The sequence below is a fragment of the Herpailurus yagouaroundi genome, unplaced genomic scaffold, assembly GCF_014898765.1.
Source record: "Herpailurus yagouaroundi ecotype Mexico unplaced genomic scaffold, PumYag 248, whole genome shotgun sequence".
NCBI classification, from domain to species: domain Eukaryota; kingdom Metazoa; phylum Chordata; class Mammalia; order Carnivora; family Felidae; genus Herpailurus; species Herpailurus yagouaroundi.
This window is the reverse complement of record NW_024412465.1, coordinates 928,700-947,722: the sequence shown is the minus strand read 5'-3', so window position 1 is coordinate 947,722 and position 19,023 is coordinate 928,700. Positions and strand designations below refer to the sequence as shown.

The 19,023-nt window shown below is 44.7% G+C and overlaps 1 protein-coding gene across 1 annotated transcript in view; it reads right to left on the bottom strand.

Annotated features, from left to right (window-relative positions):
- The window catches only part of ANOS1 (anosmin 1), a 388,737-nt gene that overhangs the window by 17,496 nt on the left and 352,218 nt on the right, over positions 1 to 19,023 (bottom strand). Inside the window, exons 8-10 of the mRNA XM_040460147.1 lie at positions 14,296 to 14,501; positions 11,007 to 11,151; positions 2,562 to 2,708 (exon numbers count right to left, since the gene is read on the bottom strand). Coding sequence (XP_040316081.1) covers positions 2,562 to 2,708; positions 11,007 to 11,151; positions 14,296 to 14,501 — 498 coding nt within the window. The remainder of the gene's footprint in view (positions 1 to 2,561; positions 2,709 to 11,006; positions 11,152 to 14,295; positions 14,502 to 19,023) is intronic.

Below are 19,023 nucleotides of genomic sequence, written 5' to 3'. Positions count from 1 at the left end.
CTGCCAGCAAAGTAACTCTACTGCACGGTGGTTCCAGTTTAATCTGCACTTGAAGACAGATGTGATTCCTTGGTCGTTGTGGGTTCCAGTCATTATTGTATGGGAATATTGACCATACACATCTGCAATGATCACTTGTATTCCACCCTGTACTGAACGTCAAGGCAAGGGAAAGGAGTAAAATGTCAAAGGTCTGGAAAGCAAACTAGAAAATTCTCATTATTTACATGCTACATGATTGCCTTTACAGAAGAATGGAAAAGAATCATCAGAGGAAATGTTGTAATGAGCAAAGTAATATAACAATATAGTTGGATTCACCATCAAGACATAAATAGAAGATGGATTTTTTTAAGTTTATTGATTTTGAGAGAGTGAGAGTGCAAGCTTGGGAGGGTCAGAGACAGGGAGAGAGAGAAACTCAAGCAGGCTCCGTGCTATCAGCACAGAGCCCAGCGTGGGGTTCAAACTCACGAACCATGACATCATGACCTGAACCGAAACCAAGAGTCTGACACTTAACTGACTGAGCCACCCAGCTGCCTTGGAAGATGCATTTTTATATATGGCAGCAAAAGTGAGAGAATAAAATGGAGGGAAATGTATGCATGTATATATCATAGGATCCAAATAAACAAACACCTCAGAATAATCATATTAAAAAGTTTTACAGCTTCCACATTATATATTACAAATTACTGTTGAGAGGAAATTTTAAAACCTGAATAAATAAAGTGATATGTCAAGTGTGCAGATTTTTAAGGAGTGAATTCTCCAGTCATTACCATATATTTATTACTTTTTGAGAGACAGAGCATGATCAGGAGCAGAGCAGGAGCAGGGCAGGGTCAGAGGGAGACACAGAATCCGAAGAGGTTCCAGGCTCTGAGCTGTCAGCACAGAGCCTGACGCAGGGCTCGAACCATGAGATCATGACCTGAGCCAAATTCAGACGCTTAACCAACTGAGCCATCCAGGCGCCCCTCCAGTCATTACCATATAGATTGATTGTAATTTCAGTAAAGATCTCAGAAGATTTTTGTGGAAATCAAGAAACTAGTGCAAATTTTTATACAAGAATACAAAGGGCAAAGAATAATCAAGACAATTTGAAAAAAAGTAAAAAAAAAAACTGAAAGGCTATTATTAAAAATATGTATAAACCTACAGTAGTTAAGACAATGTGGTAATACCAGAAAGTTGGAAAAATATGCCAAATGCCTCTACAGAAAGTTAAAGAAATTAACTTTCCCATAATATTTGATTTAGGGCCAAGGTAGCAGCCCAGAGCTTTGGGGAAACAGTCATTTTTTTTTTTTTAATGTGTCATTTAGTTTTAAGAGAGCGGGCAAGCAGAGGAGGGACAGAGATCAAGGGGGACAGAGGATCCAAAGCAGGCTCTGCACTGACAGCAGCGAGCCTTACACGGTGCTCGAACCCATGAACCATGAGATCATGACCTGAGCCAAAGTTGGACGCTTAACCGACTGAGACCCCCAGGTGCCCCAGATGTCAACAGTTGTGAAGAAACCGCTGGAACAAGAAGAACTCCGACACCAGTCTGCTGTATGGCACATGAGTGAATACCAGAGCAACACTGCCCTTCCAGAAGATATGGAAGAATTGTAAAAACTGAGCTCTTGAAACAATCTATTTTTTGTATGTTTTCAAAACGCATCAGAGAGGATAAAAGTGCACCAGGAGATCCAAAAGGACCATGTCAATAACACAAGATAAACATGCTACGAATAAAGAAAACAAGATGAATTTATCCCAAAGACAGCCACTCCAGCAAATACTCAGAACGAAGAGAATGTATTCTGAGGGCAGATCTTTACTGAAGAATGAATCGTAGCATGGAACTTCTGAAGGCACCTGACTGGTTTGTTTTAGTGGAGCATTGGGATAGTGTGGCGTGTCTGTACACAGTAGCGATTCAAAAATGTCACCGGAAATGCGCGACAAGGTAGAATGCTCATATGTTATACGAAAATGTGTGTTTTACATATAAATAGTATATATGGGGGGGACATACACATAAAACAAATGAGGGAAGAACAGAAACACAGATAACTTCCGAAAGGACATCCACCTAGATGCTGTTCCTATGAAACACTACTGAGATAAGTGACTTTTTTTCTCCATTTCCATCTCCAAATCCAATTATTTGGGTTGCCTTTTTTTTTTTTAAACAAAAAGCTCATTTACAACAAAAATTTACAGCTCAAAATAATGAGTATTTTGGAGACAAGATCGGCCTTCTGAGAACACAGTGAAGACGGGCTAACGTCCCTGAAATGTTAACGTCCAAGCGGCTGACTGATACTGATTTCCAAATGTGATACAGATTCCCGGCAAAGACGGGGCTGCCCATCCAGACTTCACAACAGCAAGGCATTAAAAAAAAAAAAAAAAAAAAAAAAAAAAGGACTAAAGTGTTTTGTTCAGCTCCCGTGTTCCTTAAAATCAACACCGTGTCTCGACTTGACTTTCTCACCAGCACCCTGAGATCACTGGGCTACTTAATGCAAATAACAAATCATCAAAGAGCGTTGACGCACCTTCAGTCTTTTTCCAGTAGACCTTCACCTGCAGCTGGTTGTCTTGATAGAAGGGAGCTCCGATTTCCAGGAGGCGAGCAGGCCGTCGTCTTTGGAAAGATGGCTGTATGTGCACCACACTCTTCCTGGGTTTCCCAACTTGCTCTTCTGAAAAAAGTACAACACTGTGATTCCCTTGTTAAACGTAATCGGTGATCGGTATACGTTCACCCCGGCGAGAAAGGCGCTCTGGTGCAAAGAGGTATAGACAGCATTTCTCGTTATAGATTTTTTTTTTTTTTGTAGTTATAAACAAAGTAAAATGACATTGAAATACCATGTATCATGGAAACAATACAGATAGCTTTTCACAGAAGTACCAGCATCATCTATCCAACACCTGGGGCGAGGCCCTAAATGGAAACCTTATTCAATCAACTTTGTACGGGAAATATCGAGTCAGCAAATGCAATGCAATGCAGTGATACGTTAGATGGGGGGAATAGAATTTAAGCGTTCTTTTTTCCTCCTTCCTTGCCTCCCTCCTTTCCTTCCTTCCCTTCCCTTTCTCCCTTCCCTTCCTTTCTTCCACCGGGAAAACTTTCTCTGCATGAGGTAATTCAAACTTTGATTTCCAACACTCTGAGCTAGGCTATTTCTTATCACATCGCTGTTTTGTGCCACAATCTGACTCTAGTTTTACTGTTCTTTTTATTTTGTGGTTTTAGGTTAGCTGCATCTTTCCCATTTGTGCTTTTCTTAATTCCTAAAATCTGCTGGGTTCCTTCGTAACTACGTTCAAGACTCCATTAGCTCAGAAGGCACTGGCGCTCCTTGTCCGTGCCTGGCGTGACGCTCTGTCCTTCAGAACTCACCCTATGCTCTTCTAAGGGATGATTTCCCAAGATGTACAGAAACAAACCTTCCTCAGTGCACCTATACTTTCCCAGCTTTAAGTAACTTGTCCTCCCCTTTAATTTGTCCCTCCAGCTGATCTTGAACTGAAGTAGCAGCAGAACCTTCCTCTAACCTCGCTTGGATTTCCACTGCCTGGCTCAGGGACACACATGTAGTAGTTGCCTAGTAAGTATGTACTGGATGAAATGAAATCTGAGTTCATGGCTCTAGAGCTGTTACCAAGCATTCACTTGTCTGGGTCTTGCAGAATGTTTTACTTATTTTGGCACAGTAATCCTTTGCCACGGGATTCAAACATGCTTTTTCTCCAGGGTACACGTGCTTTGCTGTGTAAAGGGCAATCAACCTCGCTTTTTCTCCAGGTATATTCCTGGTGGTCTTTGGTGTGCTCAGTGAGCTTTGCCACAATTTTATTTGTATCCATACAGCCATCCTATGAAATAGAACAGGGTCAATAAGCTATCAGTAGAGGGCTGGACTGTAAATACTTTCAGCTTCGTGGGCCACACGGTCTCTCCCGACTGCTCGCTCTCATAGCACAAAAGCAGCCATAGACTATCTGTAAACAAATGAGTGTGGCCATGGGCCAATAAAATTTTATTTACAAAAACAGGCAGTGGGCTGCAGATAGCCTGCGGGACATCGTTTGCAGATACCTGAGCAACTGGCATTAGCAGTTGCACACATTACACATATTACAGACAAAAGATGGAGGAATCAAAAATACGAAGAATAACGTCCAGTTTCGTGCAATTCAAGCAGTAGTGAAACTGAGCTATAATCCCAGGGCCATCGTGTGTCCACCACTAAGTGCCACCTCCTTTTAGAGAACAAGGTGAGAATATACATTATTTAATAACAAGGACAGGTGCCTGAGTGGCTCAGTTGGTTAAGTGTCCGATCTCGTCTCGGGTCATGATCTCACAGTCCGTGAGTTCAGGCTCCGCGTCGGGCTCTGTGCTGACAGCTGGGAGGCTGGAGCCTGCTTCAGATTCTGTGTCTCTCTCTGCCCCTCGCCCCGCTCCCACTCTGTCTCTTTCTCTCTCAAAAATAAACACTAAAAATAATAATAAGGATATGAGAACTTTCCCCTGGCCTCACATCTCTCTTACCCACTCCCTAATTTTAGAAGCAGGGTGAGAAATCCCGCAAGACTTCTCTGCTTTCTCAATTCCAAGCAGCCCCTTGGGAGAGAACGGATTGTGCTGCACTGATTACATCCCGCTAAGAAGCATGTTATGGAACCGACTCTGACATGGCTGTGAGGTCCACGTGCTTGGGAAGACAGGAGCAAGAGGGAACAAAGCAGGGGCAGGGAGGACACTCCTGACCTGGGTGAGGCAAGTAGAGGAAAACTGAGGACCCCAGCACCCCGATGCAGAACAACCACATGGACCGTCCACTGCTGCTCACGCTGCCGTGCCCCGATACCTCCGTTCTCTCTGACACCGCTGTGCCCACTGTCACTGTGGTGCCCACTTATACTACCATGCCCACTGTCACCAGTGTGCCCACTACATCCTCTGCTCCAGGATTCAAAGGAAATGGGTGCATCACTCAGGTTCTAACTTAGAGTGTCTTATCTTAAATAGTTCAAATAAATGGATCCCTGAGAAACATTAGGTTTCAGGCTTCTGCACCCAAAGCCAATGTGTGTGTCGGGGGTTTCATCACGTCACCAGCAGTCCTCAGACACCAGGTGGGGGTCCTACCATTCGGCTAATTCTGATGCCATCCACCTGCAGATGGCCTCGGATCCCCCTCTGACACCATCCACCTGCAGATGGCCTTAGATCCCCCCCGGGGACACCATCCATTTGGGGGGGGGGTTCCCCTCCAACACCATCCACCTGCAGATAGCCTTGGATCCCCCAGGGTAAGGGCTCCATCCTACGAGATGGCCCCCACTGCAGACACCACTCACATGTCCTGGTTGGCACCTGTGACACTCTGACTATCCGCTATAGGTCCCCAACTTGGATTCAACTAATTTTCTAGAGTGGCTCACAGAACTCAGAAACATTTTACTCACTAGAGTACCTATCTGTTTATTATAAAGGCCCTAACTCAAGAGCAGCCAGGGGAAGAGCTACACAGGGCCAGCTATGTGAGAAGGGGCACACAGCCTCCGTGCCCTCCCCAGGGGTGCCACTGTGCCCACACTGCCACATGTTCACCAACCCAGAAGTTCTCCGAACCCTGTCCTTGTGCATGTTTATGGAGTTCCAGTGCCAGGAATGGGGTCGAAGACTGAATACATGTTTCTTATTTTAAATCACAGTATCACAGGCCACTTTGAGAGGCCCTGTGTCATCCTCCAGAGAGAGCCAGTGTGCCCAGCAGCACAGAGAGCTCGGAGCCCAGAGAAGACTGAGCCAGGACAGAGAACACACAGGGCTCTTGGCCAAAACTCATTCCGTTCCTGGTCACCATGGAGGTGAAGAATCCTGCTGCCCACACGCAATGTATCTGTTGACTAGCTAACTAAGGATTGAAGATTTTCGCAAGCCACGTAGGTTTCTAATCCCTGTACTATTAGGGAGTGACTTTGAGAACTTGCCAAGGACCACCAAAATAGAGGTTTAGACACTATGTTTAATCTCTATGTGAATTCTATCTTCCTGCATTCTTATTATATCCTATGCAAACGTTTATTTCTCATTACGTATATGTAAGGACATAGTTTTCTGTATCTCAAGAGTGAACTGGCATTGGTCTCTTGAACTGCCATTGGTCCCTTGAAATGTTTCAAGTAGAGAAATGCATCACCATGTAGTGCTGCTGAGGCCACATGTAATGGACAGATAGGCATGTGCGTCAGTCCTAGGAGCCTGGACCTGACTCGAAAGGGGCGTCCTGCACTTACACTACTAAATAAGAATGGAATAAAATCATTCCTGCATACTGTAAAAAGATACGAGGTCTGATTTATGCTCTTATTTAATAGTCCCAAAGTTAAGAGAAGTGAATGACCAGGCTGTTTTTTCAAATGTCACAATTCTGATTAATTTCACAGACCAGGAGCTCCAGGATATTTTCTCTCTGCTCCATTTTTAATTTGAAGAGCTGCAAGAATACCCCAGCAGCATGAGGCAACTCTAAAACATCAGTAATCTGTCAACCCTGGAAAGATTCTTCTAGCCTCCAAAAGAGCAAGCAACATTTCCTTTCAAGACGCTGTTACATTTTTCTTCCTTCAAGGGGCCCTTTTACAAAATGGCAGGAACATTCAGCCTTTGTTGGCGTAGAACTTTTTGTCATTAAAGCACCTAGCAGCCTGCAGACCTGGAAAATATAATTCAAAAAGTAATTTACATGCTGGCATTTACTACTCTCTTTCCTATAAAATATAATTTCCCTTGCTTATTCTATAAAGTTGTAATTATTCTTTACTTCTCATTGGTCTGTGATGAAATATACGGTGTTCTTGTAAAAGTCATGTACTAGCATTTATGAGATTATATATCACCATCAGTGTATGAAATCCTGACAAATATTCAGCTATATCCTGCATAATCCTTGGTAAAGCCCATCTCTTCCAAGGGATAGCCTGAGACAAAACAATATGTGCTATGACAGGTACTCTGAACTATTCTCTCATTTACTTTTCCTTTATCACCTTTCTGAATCCACGTGAGTAAGTTAATCCTTAGAATAAAATGGCCTTTGATAGGTTAACTCTTGTATCTCTTTATTGATCAGTTAAAACATTATCTAATTTTAAAGATGATTAGAAAGTGACATTAGTGGGGCACCTGGGTGGCTCGATTGGTTAAGCATCGGACTGTTGATTTCAGTCCAGGTCATGATCTCATCATGGTTCATGAGATCAAGCCCCTCATCAGGCTCTGTGCTGACAGCGTGGAGCCTGCTTGGGATTCTCTCCCTCTTTCTCCCTCTCTCTGCCCCTTCCCGGCTTGTGCACATGCTCTCTCAAAAAAAAAAAAAAACTTGGGGCGCCTGGGTGGCGCAGTCGGTTAAGCGTCCGACTTCAGCCAGGTCACGATCTCGCGGTCCGCGAGTTCGAGCCCCGCGTCGGGCTCTGGCCTGATGGCTCAGAGCCTGGAGCCTGTTTCCGATTCTGTGTCTCCCCCTCTCTCTCTGCCCCTCCCCCGTTCATGCTCTGTCTCTCTCTGTCCCAAAAATAAATAAACGTTGAAAAAAAATTAAAAAAAAAAAAAAACTTAAAAAATTTTTAAAAAGTGCCATTAACATTCACAATAAACCTGTCTGATGGAAAGTTGACTGACATTGTAGATAAGATAGGGATTACTGATTGTGTTTCACAGATATTTATGGAGCCGTACTTAACGCACCACACATATAGGTGCAGAGCACAATGGACAGATAACTCATGTTCCATGATCTAGATGAGATTTTTGGGTTGGTGGATGTTCTTCTCCAAGTTGGGAAGGGGTGGGTCTCAACCCCACATGGTGGGGTCTGCCATATGCAAAAGGAAGGATGTTTCCACCTCATATTACAGAGGACAGGGGAAGATAAACATGATGTGTTCATATGTATGGGGAACTGTGTGCCATTCTGAAAGGAAGGAATGTGCACTATATTACGCATTATGGCTTAAGATACGAGACAAAGAGAGGTTTACAATCCCCCGTGAGAGGGTGGGAGAAGAAACTAGTTAAAGAGGATCTCAGCGAGCCAATGGGCTTGTGTGGCGATGTCCCAGGAAGAGTGAGAAAGCCCTAGATGTGCTGTGGGGATCCAGAGCCCAATCAGAGCTCTGTGTCCACGGGGACTTGCCGAGGCACTCCGTGTACCCCCACGATAGCAAGCTGAGGTCGGATTCTTCACTCCTTGTTCTTGGTTGTGGGAAGAAACACAAATTATGCGAGTCTGCAATCCCACACCAGCTTCTAATGGGGAAGGAATGTTGTTTACCAGAAAAACCAGGACACATAAAGGCAAACGTAGTTTACACGACATGAAATCCCTCCCACCAATAGAAGCAAAAGGTCTTTGGTGAAGCAGAAGTCTACAGGACTCAGGTCTGAGAAGGAGGCTGGGGATGAAGAAGGGGACAGGAGTGAAGGATGAACTTTGGGAGAAGATGACTAGGGGACACTCTTGAGGGTGGAATTCAGAAGAAGGAGAAGTATGTTACTCAGCAGCTATTGTCTAAAGCACATGTGTGCTGCCATCTACAGAATGGATAGTTAAGAAAGAGTGAAGACAGATACTAATTAGGAGACTTGTTTAATTGTAAGAAAGCGATGGGAATGGCCCAAACATGGCAAAGAACTTGATAGATCCCAAGAGCATTTGACACTAGAGACAAAAAGGACTTTCTGCAGTACTGCATTTCTGGAGAGAAAGAAAAGAGAAACATGAAGACTGGCCTCTCAATCTCTGGCATGAACAGATGGGTGAAGGGGGGAGCCGTCTGCCATGGGAGATCCCGGGAGAGGAGCAGGTGTGCTGTCTGAGCACCTGCTAGCCACCCCCGTACAGGTGCTGAGCTGGCAGCCAGACACAGGGAGAGGGCATCAGAAGCACAAAGATGGTCGCTGAGTCCACACACTCACTGAGCTCTCCCAGGGACAGCGCTACCTCCCCCCCCCTCCTTCCTTCTCCCCAACACCGAGTTCTCTGCACACACAGCACACTTTCCAATCTCTGCGCATGCGCACGCACACCCACCCGTGTGTGGGCGGATGCCCATGCCTTGTGGGCCCACGGGGCACTCGTGACTCTTGAGGGATCTCATTCCCCACCGAAACTTCAGCTTCTCCCGTGTCCATTATGACTACGTGTGCAGTGGACTGATGTCTGTGCCATCACGTGTACATGTTTATCTTCCAAACTCAATGTTGGGCAGAGCTCAAAACGCATCTAGTGCTGCAATAATGTGTATGTGTGCGTATGTCTACGTGCATGAATAGTACATGCATGTGTATGTTTATGTGTGCCTGTATCCATGTGTGTCTGTGTGCACGGACATGCACACATAAACAAATACATGGTACATATGTACTATATTGTGTATATTTGGTCTATAAGTATATATTCTATATACTGGACCTATGTTTATAGTACAATACAGTATAATATAGCAATTACCTCCATCATTAGGGACAGTAATGTCATGTTTTGTGGCCATACGTTTCAGGTTGAGGAGTGGATGAATGACAGGATTAAAAAAATCCATGAAGTTACTACACCTATAGAAAAGTTTCCAAGAGGAATTTTAGGTAAAAGTTGTATTATATTCAGAGAGATGCTTAAAAATAGTAGACTGTTTCAAAGACACTTAGTTTCCAAAGAGATGGTTTCTCATGGAGCTAGGAAGCTGTTTCTAGAACTTTTTTGAAAGCATCATTTCAAACAGACCTGCTCATTCCGATCCTATTTTTCCCAGGTGGTAGAAAATAATTATAAGTAATGACTGCATCTAACTCTGCAGAGCGTGGCTTGCCTTTCCTATATTCAGACAGGCTTCTAGCACTTTCTACCCTTCTGCAGCAGGCCCATGATGAAAGGCAGATACCATGGGGCTCTACTCCTAGGGAATCAGTATCACATGGTCCTTTAATCTCTCCCATTCCCAGAAACCTTGCCACGCGCTTCTCCTGAGCAGTTCTAACTAGCCCCGTCTCGTGAACAAAGCCAAAAACAAGAAAGGAACTTATTTTCTGGCTCAGATATGACTGCCATGTAAGACTCTCCTCTTGTTTTGCTCAGTTTGTGGCAAACATAGTAGTTTAGAAAAACTGGAAGCAAGAAAAACCAATATGGGAAAAATTTACTCAATGGAATATTAAGTAGCCTTTCAAGAAGCAATGTGACCACTGTGGAATACCTGTTACCACAGGTATGTCACCCATCCCCAGGTTTAGGAGACATAAGTTTTCTTGCTAAATCTCCACTATGACACCAAAATATTGCATATTCAAAAGATACAAATTAAAGTCAAAGGTAAAACTGAAACATGGCTCAATGACCAATCTCAAACACACAAATGTTTGCCTACTTTTGGCAACACGCAAACAAACAAAACCCAAATTTGGATTTTGCTCTGTACGACCTACAAAACTTGAAGACTTCCTTCTTTCTCTCGCTACCCGTGTTGACACACAGAAGTCATCTCGATGGGCAGGGACGCTACTTCCCAAATTCAGCAAACGTTTGGCCCAGGTAGCAGGACTCAACAATATACATTTCCCATACAGAGTGTGCGATTGACCCATTTTTTGCCCCTTCAATAAGGATCAATATGATCAAGCAAAGGTTAAACACCAATTTGCAGAAAAAGATAAGCAAGTATGGCGTGGAACCCAAAAAGTAGGTTTTCTGTAGCTACAGCTGTCCCTCCCGATGGCTCACTGCCACATCTGGGGCCTCTGAGGGTTGGACATGAGTGGCTCTGGTACGGACGCACCGTGGAGCCTGCCAGACGCTGGGAGAGGGTGCCATCAGGGGAGAGGCGCACGGCGAGGCCAGACAGGCACGCCTCCACAAGGAGAGGGCACTTACTGTGGCCGGTGGGGAGTGCGGGCGTGAAGTTCAGGGACAGGATAGGACACTTACTGTGGCTGGCAGAGCGTGCGGGCGTGAAGTGCAGGGACGCCTTCGCTCCTTTCAGGCGCGTCTGCCCCCAGTACGCGATGGCCTGCAGCTCCACGGTGTAGCCACTGTCTGGCTGCAGTCTGTCCAGGATCACCGAATTCTGGGACTGCAGGAAGAGAGAAGATTCGCCAAGCCCGTTACAAACCGCTCTGCCTCTGCCACTCCTCTTCCTCACAGAGCCAGACGGTCCTCAGGAAGCATCTCGTCAGCCCCTGCCGTACATGTGCCCTTAAAAAATCCAGTTTTACTATCAATATAAGTAGAACGCCCAAACATATTATTTGGGAATTGTGTTCCTTATCCAATTACTGGATCCTCTTTCATGAGTATAGAAGTGAATAATTCTAGGATTCCCCGGGTGGCTCAGTCGGTTGAGCATCAGACTCTGGATGTCCGCTCAGGTCATAGCTTCCCACCTGTGGGATCGAGACCCAATCAGGCTCTGTGCCGACACCACGGAGCCTGCTTGGGATTCTGTCTCTCTGTCCCTCCCCTGCTCACTGTCTCTCTCTCAAAATAAATAAACTTTAAAAAGTTTGAAAAAAAAATGAATAATTCTGCTCTTGACTATTCTAGACACCACCTCATGGAGAAAAGAGACATGTTTGCCATAAACTGATGGAGGCAAGTGTTAGCAGATACCTGGAAAAATTATGAACTGTCCTTAACTGTATTTCTTTGATATTTATTCTAAATCTTCCATGAGTAAATTTCAATCAAAAGTGGTAGTAAAAATCATCCCGAGAAAATGCTTTAAGATTTTTTTAGTCATTGTCATCGTTAATGTCAACCACTCATCAGAGCTTCTGTGTGTGATGCACAGCCTTAAATGAAGCAAGTCAAAAACCTGTTTATTTGCCTGATGGCTGGAGGCCAGAGAGTAATTCTACTAAAGGCTGGGAGATCCAGTGACGTCGGAGCAAACCAGCTGTGGGATGGTGGCTCCAAGACAGGAGCACAGACAGCTTCAATAAGTCTGAGTCTGCTGCTCTTCCTAGGGTTACAGGAAAAGTAGGATACCAAAGTCCCTTGCAAGAACTCACGGTGAAGAAAAATAAGGTTACTGTCTTAGAATTCAAGACGTCTGTCAAACTATTATGCATGTGTTGACGTGAAAGAGCTCCTTGGCTGCAAGACTTGCCTACAAGTGGTCCAAGTGGTGGTATTACCAGTTATGAAAGTCGGACAGCGTGCATCAGTAATGTAACACCCAACCGCAGGCCACTGGTGGCACGCACTTTCCAGTGCGGACGATTCCAGTGTTATGTGTGCAGTGTGCCTGCTGCACGAAGGGCATCGTCTGAGATCACCAAAGACGGAATCACAGACACAAGACCCTTGTGTAAATTCCACAATCACCTATTGGCATTCCGGTCTTCATTTTGGGTCTTGTGAGATCTCTTTTCAGCAAGAGAACATGCTTCTCCAGAACTGTGAGCGTGATCCCCGCCGTAAATTATACATGGCATCGCTGTATGGTTCGGGCTTTTGAGGGATGAATTATCAGAACTCGGCCATCCTCATCAGCTTGGCTCTGCAATGCTGATGGGGCTGCACTTCCAGAATGGGAAGACTGAGCGTCAGACTCCAGACTGTGGCTGCTTCTCCCGGCGAGGTTGGGACTGTGCTCTGCGGCCCGCTACCTGGTACCGTTAGAGAAAAACCCTCCCAGGGCCTCGTGGTGGACGTTCTACCTCTCTCAACCTTTAGCGCGTCTGCCTAAACTACCGATTCTCAATTTCTCCTAGTCACGGTTTCCTGTCAGATTGCCTAGCCTTCTCCCTAAACTATTATCTCTCAGGTAAAAGAAAATTGACTTTTGAAAAAGCATCCCCTTTGAAAACCCCTTCTCTCCTTATTTACCAAGGATATTAGAATGGTATCTTAGGAAATGGGAACCTACTGATTCCCAAGAAGAAAATTTCGTACTCTCTCACATTCTTACGCATTTTCCCAGTTTCTAATCTTAATGTCAGTTGGTCAGATTTAACACGGAGAATTCAGTGATCCGCATGACCTACAGCTTGCCCGCAGTGGATTCAAAAACAGAAGTCACCCGTAAGACAGTGACCTACCATTTTGGCCACTCTGGTCCATTAACACCTTCAATTAAATTTGCAGTTCATGTTTTACTTATTTAATTGATAAAGAATGGAAGTAAATTGCAACGTTTCCTGGTAACCCGTGATGCTGTTGGGTGACTGATGGTGGGTGTGTTTGTGTGTGTATGGGTACCATACGCGCTTCACACATCATATTCTGCTTCCGACCCCTACGATCCCTTCAGATCTCCCTATGAGATAATCATGCATTGCCAATGATCGCCTGCTGTGAAGTCCTTCAAGATAAAAGATGGAACAGTCAGGAAGTTTCTTAAAAATAAAAACAAACTAGGCATCACAGCTAAATATCAAGGATACGGAGTTTTGGAGACGTGTTTTAGAATTCTAAATGGCACAGAAATTGGAATCTTCACCGCAAAAAAAAAAAAAGTCCTGCTATCCTTGTTTAAAACATTTTCAAACATTTGTTTTTTTTTTTTATGGAATTCAACTTTACAAATTAGGAGGAAGTTGTTTATGTAAGTTTGGTAACAACAAAGGAATGTGTACCAAAAGGAAACCGGGTAACTCCTTTTTATGCACTAAGAATTTCATACAATGCAAAATGTTCACTATCATAGAATCTCATTTCAGAACATGGTTCAGTGAAGATTTTCTTTCTTTCCATCTGGAAAATAAACCACTCCGAGTTCTTTTAATCAATGAGAGAAATATATTGTCAAACATGCATTTTCTAAGCTGTTTACTGTTCCACTGATTAGGTTACAGATGGAAATACCTTGCAACAGAAAAGCCAGGAACATTTGCTCTTTGATTTACAAGGATCTCAAGCACACCCAAAGAAAAAGATCTAAATGTAAAAGACATTTTGAATTATATCATTTTCTATGATGGGACAGTTAAGACAAAAATGATTTTTGTTCCTTCTCTTTCAGGAGTTTGGCCTGCTGTTTGGATGTGAGTCAGTCAACGGACTAAATGCAGCTGTTTTGTACCTAAAATGTCAAAGGCAAAAGCATCTGGCACAGCGCTCCATTCCCCGAACTTGCTCGGCCCAAACGAGAGGGATGGGAACCTTTCCTTCACCCATTCCTTCTCTCAGCTCAGCAGAGGCCACCTTTCTGGTCAGCTGCCTTGACCTCCAGTACAACTTGCAAGACAACACTCTTCTTCCTGTTCCCACTTACCCCATCCGTAGTCTTTCTCCGCTTCTTTTTTGTTGGGACAAGTGACTTGGTGCTGACTGTCCAGCTCCAAAATACCTTGTAGTGATGCACGGGGATGTCTGGTTCCTCAGGGAGATCCCAGACGATGGCCACGGTCACGGTGCCGTCGCTGTTTACGGTGGAGTTGGCAAGCCGGAGATTGGCAGGCGCTGGGGGTGCAGAGGGATCTGAAATCCGGGAGAAAGACAAACCATAGGACTTGAGCACCCAGGTGACAATGAAACCCATGTCCTTGTAGGTCTAATGACTACATGGTCAACGCATGAGCACTGCACGGGCCATATTTGTAATCTAGAAGGCTCCTTGGAGGCATTTACGTATCACTATAACCCAGCTTCATCTTCACGGTGTTTGAAATTGATAAATGTTTATAAAACATGGCAAAATTCGATTTAGGTGGGTTGACATTAAGTAGGTCCGCAACGCAGAACTGCCTTGGAAAACTCTGGAAAGAGAAAGAGAGAAATGCGGCTCGTATGACTAACTGTTTTCATCCCAGTGGTTCTGCAACTTTTGATCCTCACTTCAAACAAGAGCAACAAAGGGATGTCAGCAAAAGTAAAGCAATTTTTGTCTTTTTTAAAAAAATATTTATTTATTTTGAGAGAGAGAGAAACAGAGGCAGAGAGAGAGGGAGGGAGAGAGAGAGAGAGAGCAGGGGAGGGGCAAGGAGAGAGAGAGAATCCCAAGCAGGCTCTGAATTGTCAACACAGAAGCCGATGCAAAGCTTGATCTCACCAACTGTGAGATCAAGACCTGAGCCCACATCAAGAATCAAAAGACTTAACTGACTGAGCCACCCAGGCGACCCAAAAGCATTTTTTTTTCTTAATCTACACTACAAATTGGATGACATATGGATGACAACCGTTTCTGTAATTTCGCCATTTCTGGCTTGTCGCATAAAGCAAAAGCTTCTTCGCCTCTCACAAGACAGATGAGGTTACTCTACAGACCTCCACTTTCAATACATATACAAAGATAAGCACCTACACACAAAGCTAGATGGCCTTTCCTTCATTCTCCGCCACAAACTGAACAAGTGTAGATGCCACTCACCACAAATGATTTACAGATGGATTTGTTTGAAGATGCTTTCCCAGAAAAATGCTGTCAATAATTGGAAGGGTAATGCCATGTGCATCACAAGTGCCAAGAAGTTACACCTAACTTGATATAAATGAAGATGACTGAGGGGATTTAGCCATGTTTTTACTGTCAAGATTGTTCGTGGTTTTGGAACGATGGAAACGTGGATTATTTTTTTTTAAGTCTGTTGCTTTTCTAGAGGTATATAAGGCCTGGAAGTTTGGTTGATTGCTTAATTTTTAAAAATTTTTTATGTTTATTTATTTTTGAGAGAGAGAGACAGAGTGCACATGGGAGTGGGGCAGAGAGAGAGAGAGAGAGAGAGAGAGAGAGAGAGAGATAATGAATCCAAAGCAGGCTCCAGGCTCTGAGCTGTCAGCATAGAGCCCAATGCGGGGCTCAAACTCACAGACCTTGAGATCATGAACTGAGCCAAAGTCGGACACTTAACTGGCTGAACCACCCAGGTGCCACAGATTGCTTAATTTTTTAAAATGAGAACAGGAGAGCCTGGGTGGCTCACTTGGTTGAGAGACCAACTCATGATTTTGGCTCAAGTCATGACCCCAGGGTCATGGGATTGAGTCCCTCGTCAGGCTCCACACTGAGTGTAGAGCCTGCTTAGGGTTCTGTCTCTCATTCTCTCTCTTCTGCGGTGATAGATAGATAGATGATAGATAGATAGATAGATAGATAGATAAAAAGATGAGAATATTTCATTGTTGTTTTTCAGGCAAAGTGAATCCAAAGCATGTTACGTGACAGTGTTGATGAGGTGGTTCTAATATTGTCAACTTTAGGAACCTTCTGGGAGTGCCCAAGACATACACTGGGATACGCTGATTCGGTGAGTCCAAGTGGGGCACCTCTATGGATAGTTTATACGTTTACATAAACACGTATTTATGTTTTATGTAAAAGATCTTTCTCTGTGTAAAACACACATGAAAGTCTGATGACCTACCCGCAAGCTGGATCTTGGAAAGCATCGCACCTGCCTGCGACAAGCCAAGAGGTGTGAACATGACTCAGCTCAATGTAAGCTGGAACACACTGGTCACAGTTACCCTGGGCGTGGGAAGCCCTGGACTCCTTGCTGTGCTGGCTGAGCAGAGCCCCAGGAACCGAACCTGGGTCATCGATGTGGCTATGACACCACCAAGCACTGCCCGGTGTTACAGGCACTTTCTCTACCTGACACGGCTCTGCTGAATTTCCCCTCGGTCCTGCGGGACCCGGATTCTCTTCTCTGCCTGATCCCCCCCCCCCCCCCCAACTTCATGCCCATGCTGCCGTGACTCAACAAGACGGCATCCGGCCCCCGAACTCAGGGACCTCTTCTCTCTCATGTACTCGCACTTTCTAGGGATCTCGTCCAGTCACGGCTTTACCCAAAGTCTGTGTGCTGCTGACTCTCAAATGTATGTCTTCCACACAGACTTTGTCCCAAACTCAGAGTCAAATATTTGGTGGTCTTCAAGTCAGCTGCCTTTGGAGGTGCCAGAGCCAACTCAGAACTAATGTGTCCAGCACTCACGTCATAACTGTCCCCACGCCACAGGAGCCAACCCTTCAATAAACAGAAACTCCTCCTTCCACTTAACCAGACTGAAAACCTAGAAGTCAGACACTTCTGGGGCTCTCGTATCCCCTCAGCAAACTCTGTTAGCACGGACTTCAAAATATATGCACAGTATCTGCACCACAACCAGCACTCACACCACGCCAACGCCCTCCTTCCCCCATCACTGCCAAGGCCTCCTCTCAATGCTCCCTCACGTTGCGGCTGCCTCCCTGGAGCCCTTCCTCAATATACAGCCAGGCGTCCCTTATTCTGCACAGCCCTTAGTACCAACTGACTTACAACATCCTTTATGTCCTGTCCGCCTCCACTCACAAGAATGAAAGCTGTATGAGGGGAAGATTTGGTTTTTTATCTGTTTTGTTCACAGATCCGTTTTATCTGTTTGTCTTCCCAGCATGGAGGCCAGTGCCTGGCACACATCAGGCTCTCAGCAAACAGTTGCTGGATGAATAGACGAATGACTTTGATTTGTGAGGGCGGTATTTCTGTTTCCATTTTAAACCCTGTCAGTTGGAACAGGTGAGTCCTAACAAGACAGTTAAGTGAACCGAGGGGCTGTCTCTGGCTTGAAACAAGAGACCGGAAGCAATCCCTCTTCCTGTAGGATTCGACCTGTATCCTAGGAAAAGGACCTACTGACTTCTCTGCGAGGGAACCTAGTTTGCAAGCTAATCATCTCTTTAAGGCAAGAAAAAAATTTTTAATGCATAAGGATAATCACAGGTGTACATGTTCTCAGGGATGTACCTGAATGTCTCTATGCTGAAAACAGGTGAATTCTCCAGTTATTGTAGGTTCATAGGAAGAGCTCAAACTCATCTCCTCTCCTAATAGAGAAATTCAAGTTTAACAAGGTCTGCTAGTATTAGGTATTGTGTTGTCTTAATATGCTCCATTCGGTACATAATTACTTAGTTCCCTAGAAAACTGCCCCGCACCTTGGATGTGATCATAATAATCCAGAAAAATACTCTCCCGTTTACAAAACGTTATGAAACATGCAACATAACTCATGAGAACCACCTATGCAGAAATAATGCTTTCAAATATTTGAATTGGTAATATGTGCTTTATCTTACCTTAAAAGTAAAGCCCTTTCTGACAACTCACAATATCAAGACGGTATACTTCCATTACCAAGATGAGACACCCCCAAAATAGTCACTGTCCGATTACGAAGCCAACAGGAATTGGAGAGAGCATCTGGTTATTGCCCTGATTCTCCTCTGTAAGCCAGATACTCACGTGGCCATTCGTTCGCTGTAGATGTCAGTGGAGACGCAGCCTGTCCTATCTGTCTAATCTGAAGGATTTTACTCGCAGTCCTAAAATTCCCATATCCAAGCCATCCCCTGCCTTGTGACATGCTTCCCTTCATTACGAAGGAAAATATATTCCCTTTGCTGCATTACACAACATCTCTTCTTTCCATTTGCCCGATGTCTTAATTGCATTAGAATTTAGAAATGTCTGCTTGGAAGTTTGCATGTGAAAAAGAAATACACACACAATCTATTATAATAAAGCCCTAAGGTACTGTACAGCTTATTTGTTGGTGCTTTTTAAAAGAACAGTAGGGGCGCCTGGGTGGCGCAGTCGGTTAAGCGTCCGGCTTCAGCCAGGTCACGATCTCGCGGTCCGTGAGTTCGAGCCCCGCGTCAGGCTCTGGGCTGATGGCTCGGAGCCTGGAGCCTGTTTCCGATTCTGTGTCTCCCTCTCTCTCTGCCCCTCCCCCGTTCATGCTCTGTCTCTCTCTGTCCCAAAAAAAATAAATAAACGTTGAAAAAAAAAATTTATAAAAGAACGGTAAAGGCCTTAGGGTTAGAGAGATGAAGTGACTTGTCCAAGGTCATTCAGGTAATGGTGGCAGGGGAGTGGGGAGTGAGAATGAAAACGAGGGAAGAGGAAGGTGAGGCTCTAAAAACACACCCACACATGCCACATCCCTACATGTATTATATGTCCTCACCACAACTATGGGCCAGTGTCCCTGGACACAAAACTTGGAAAGCCCT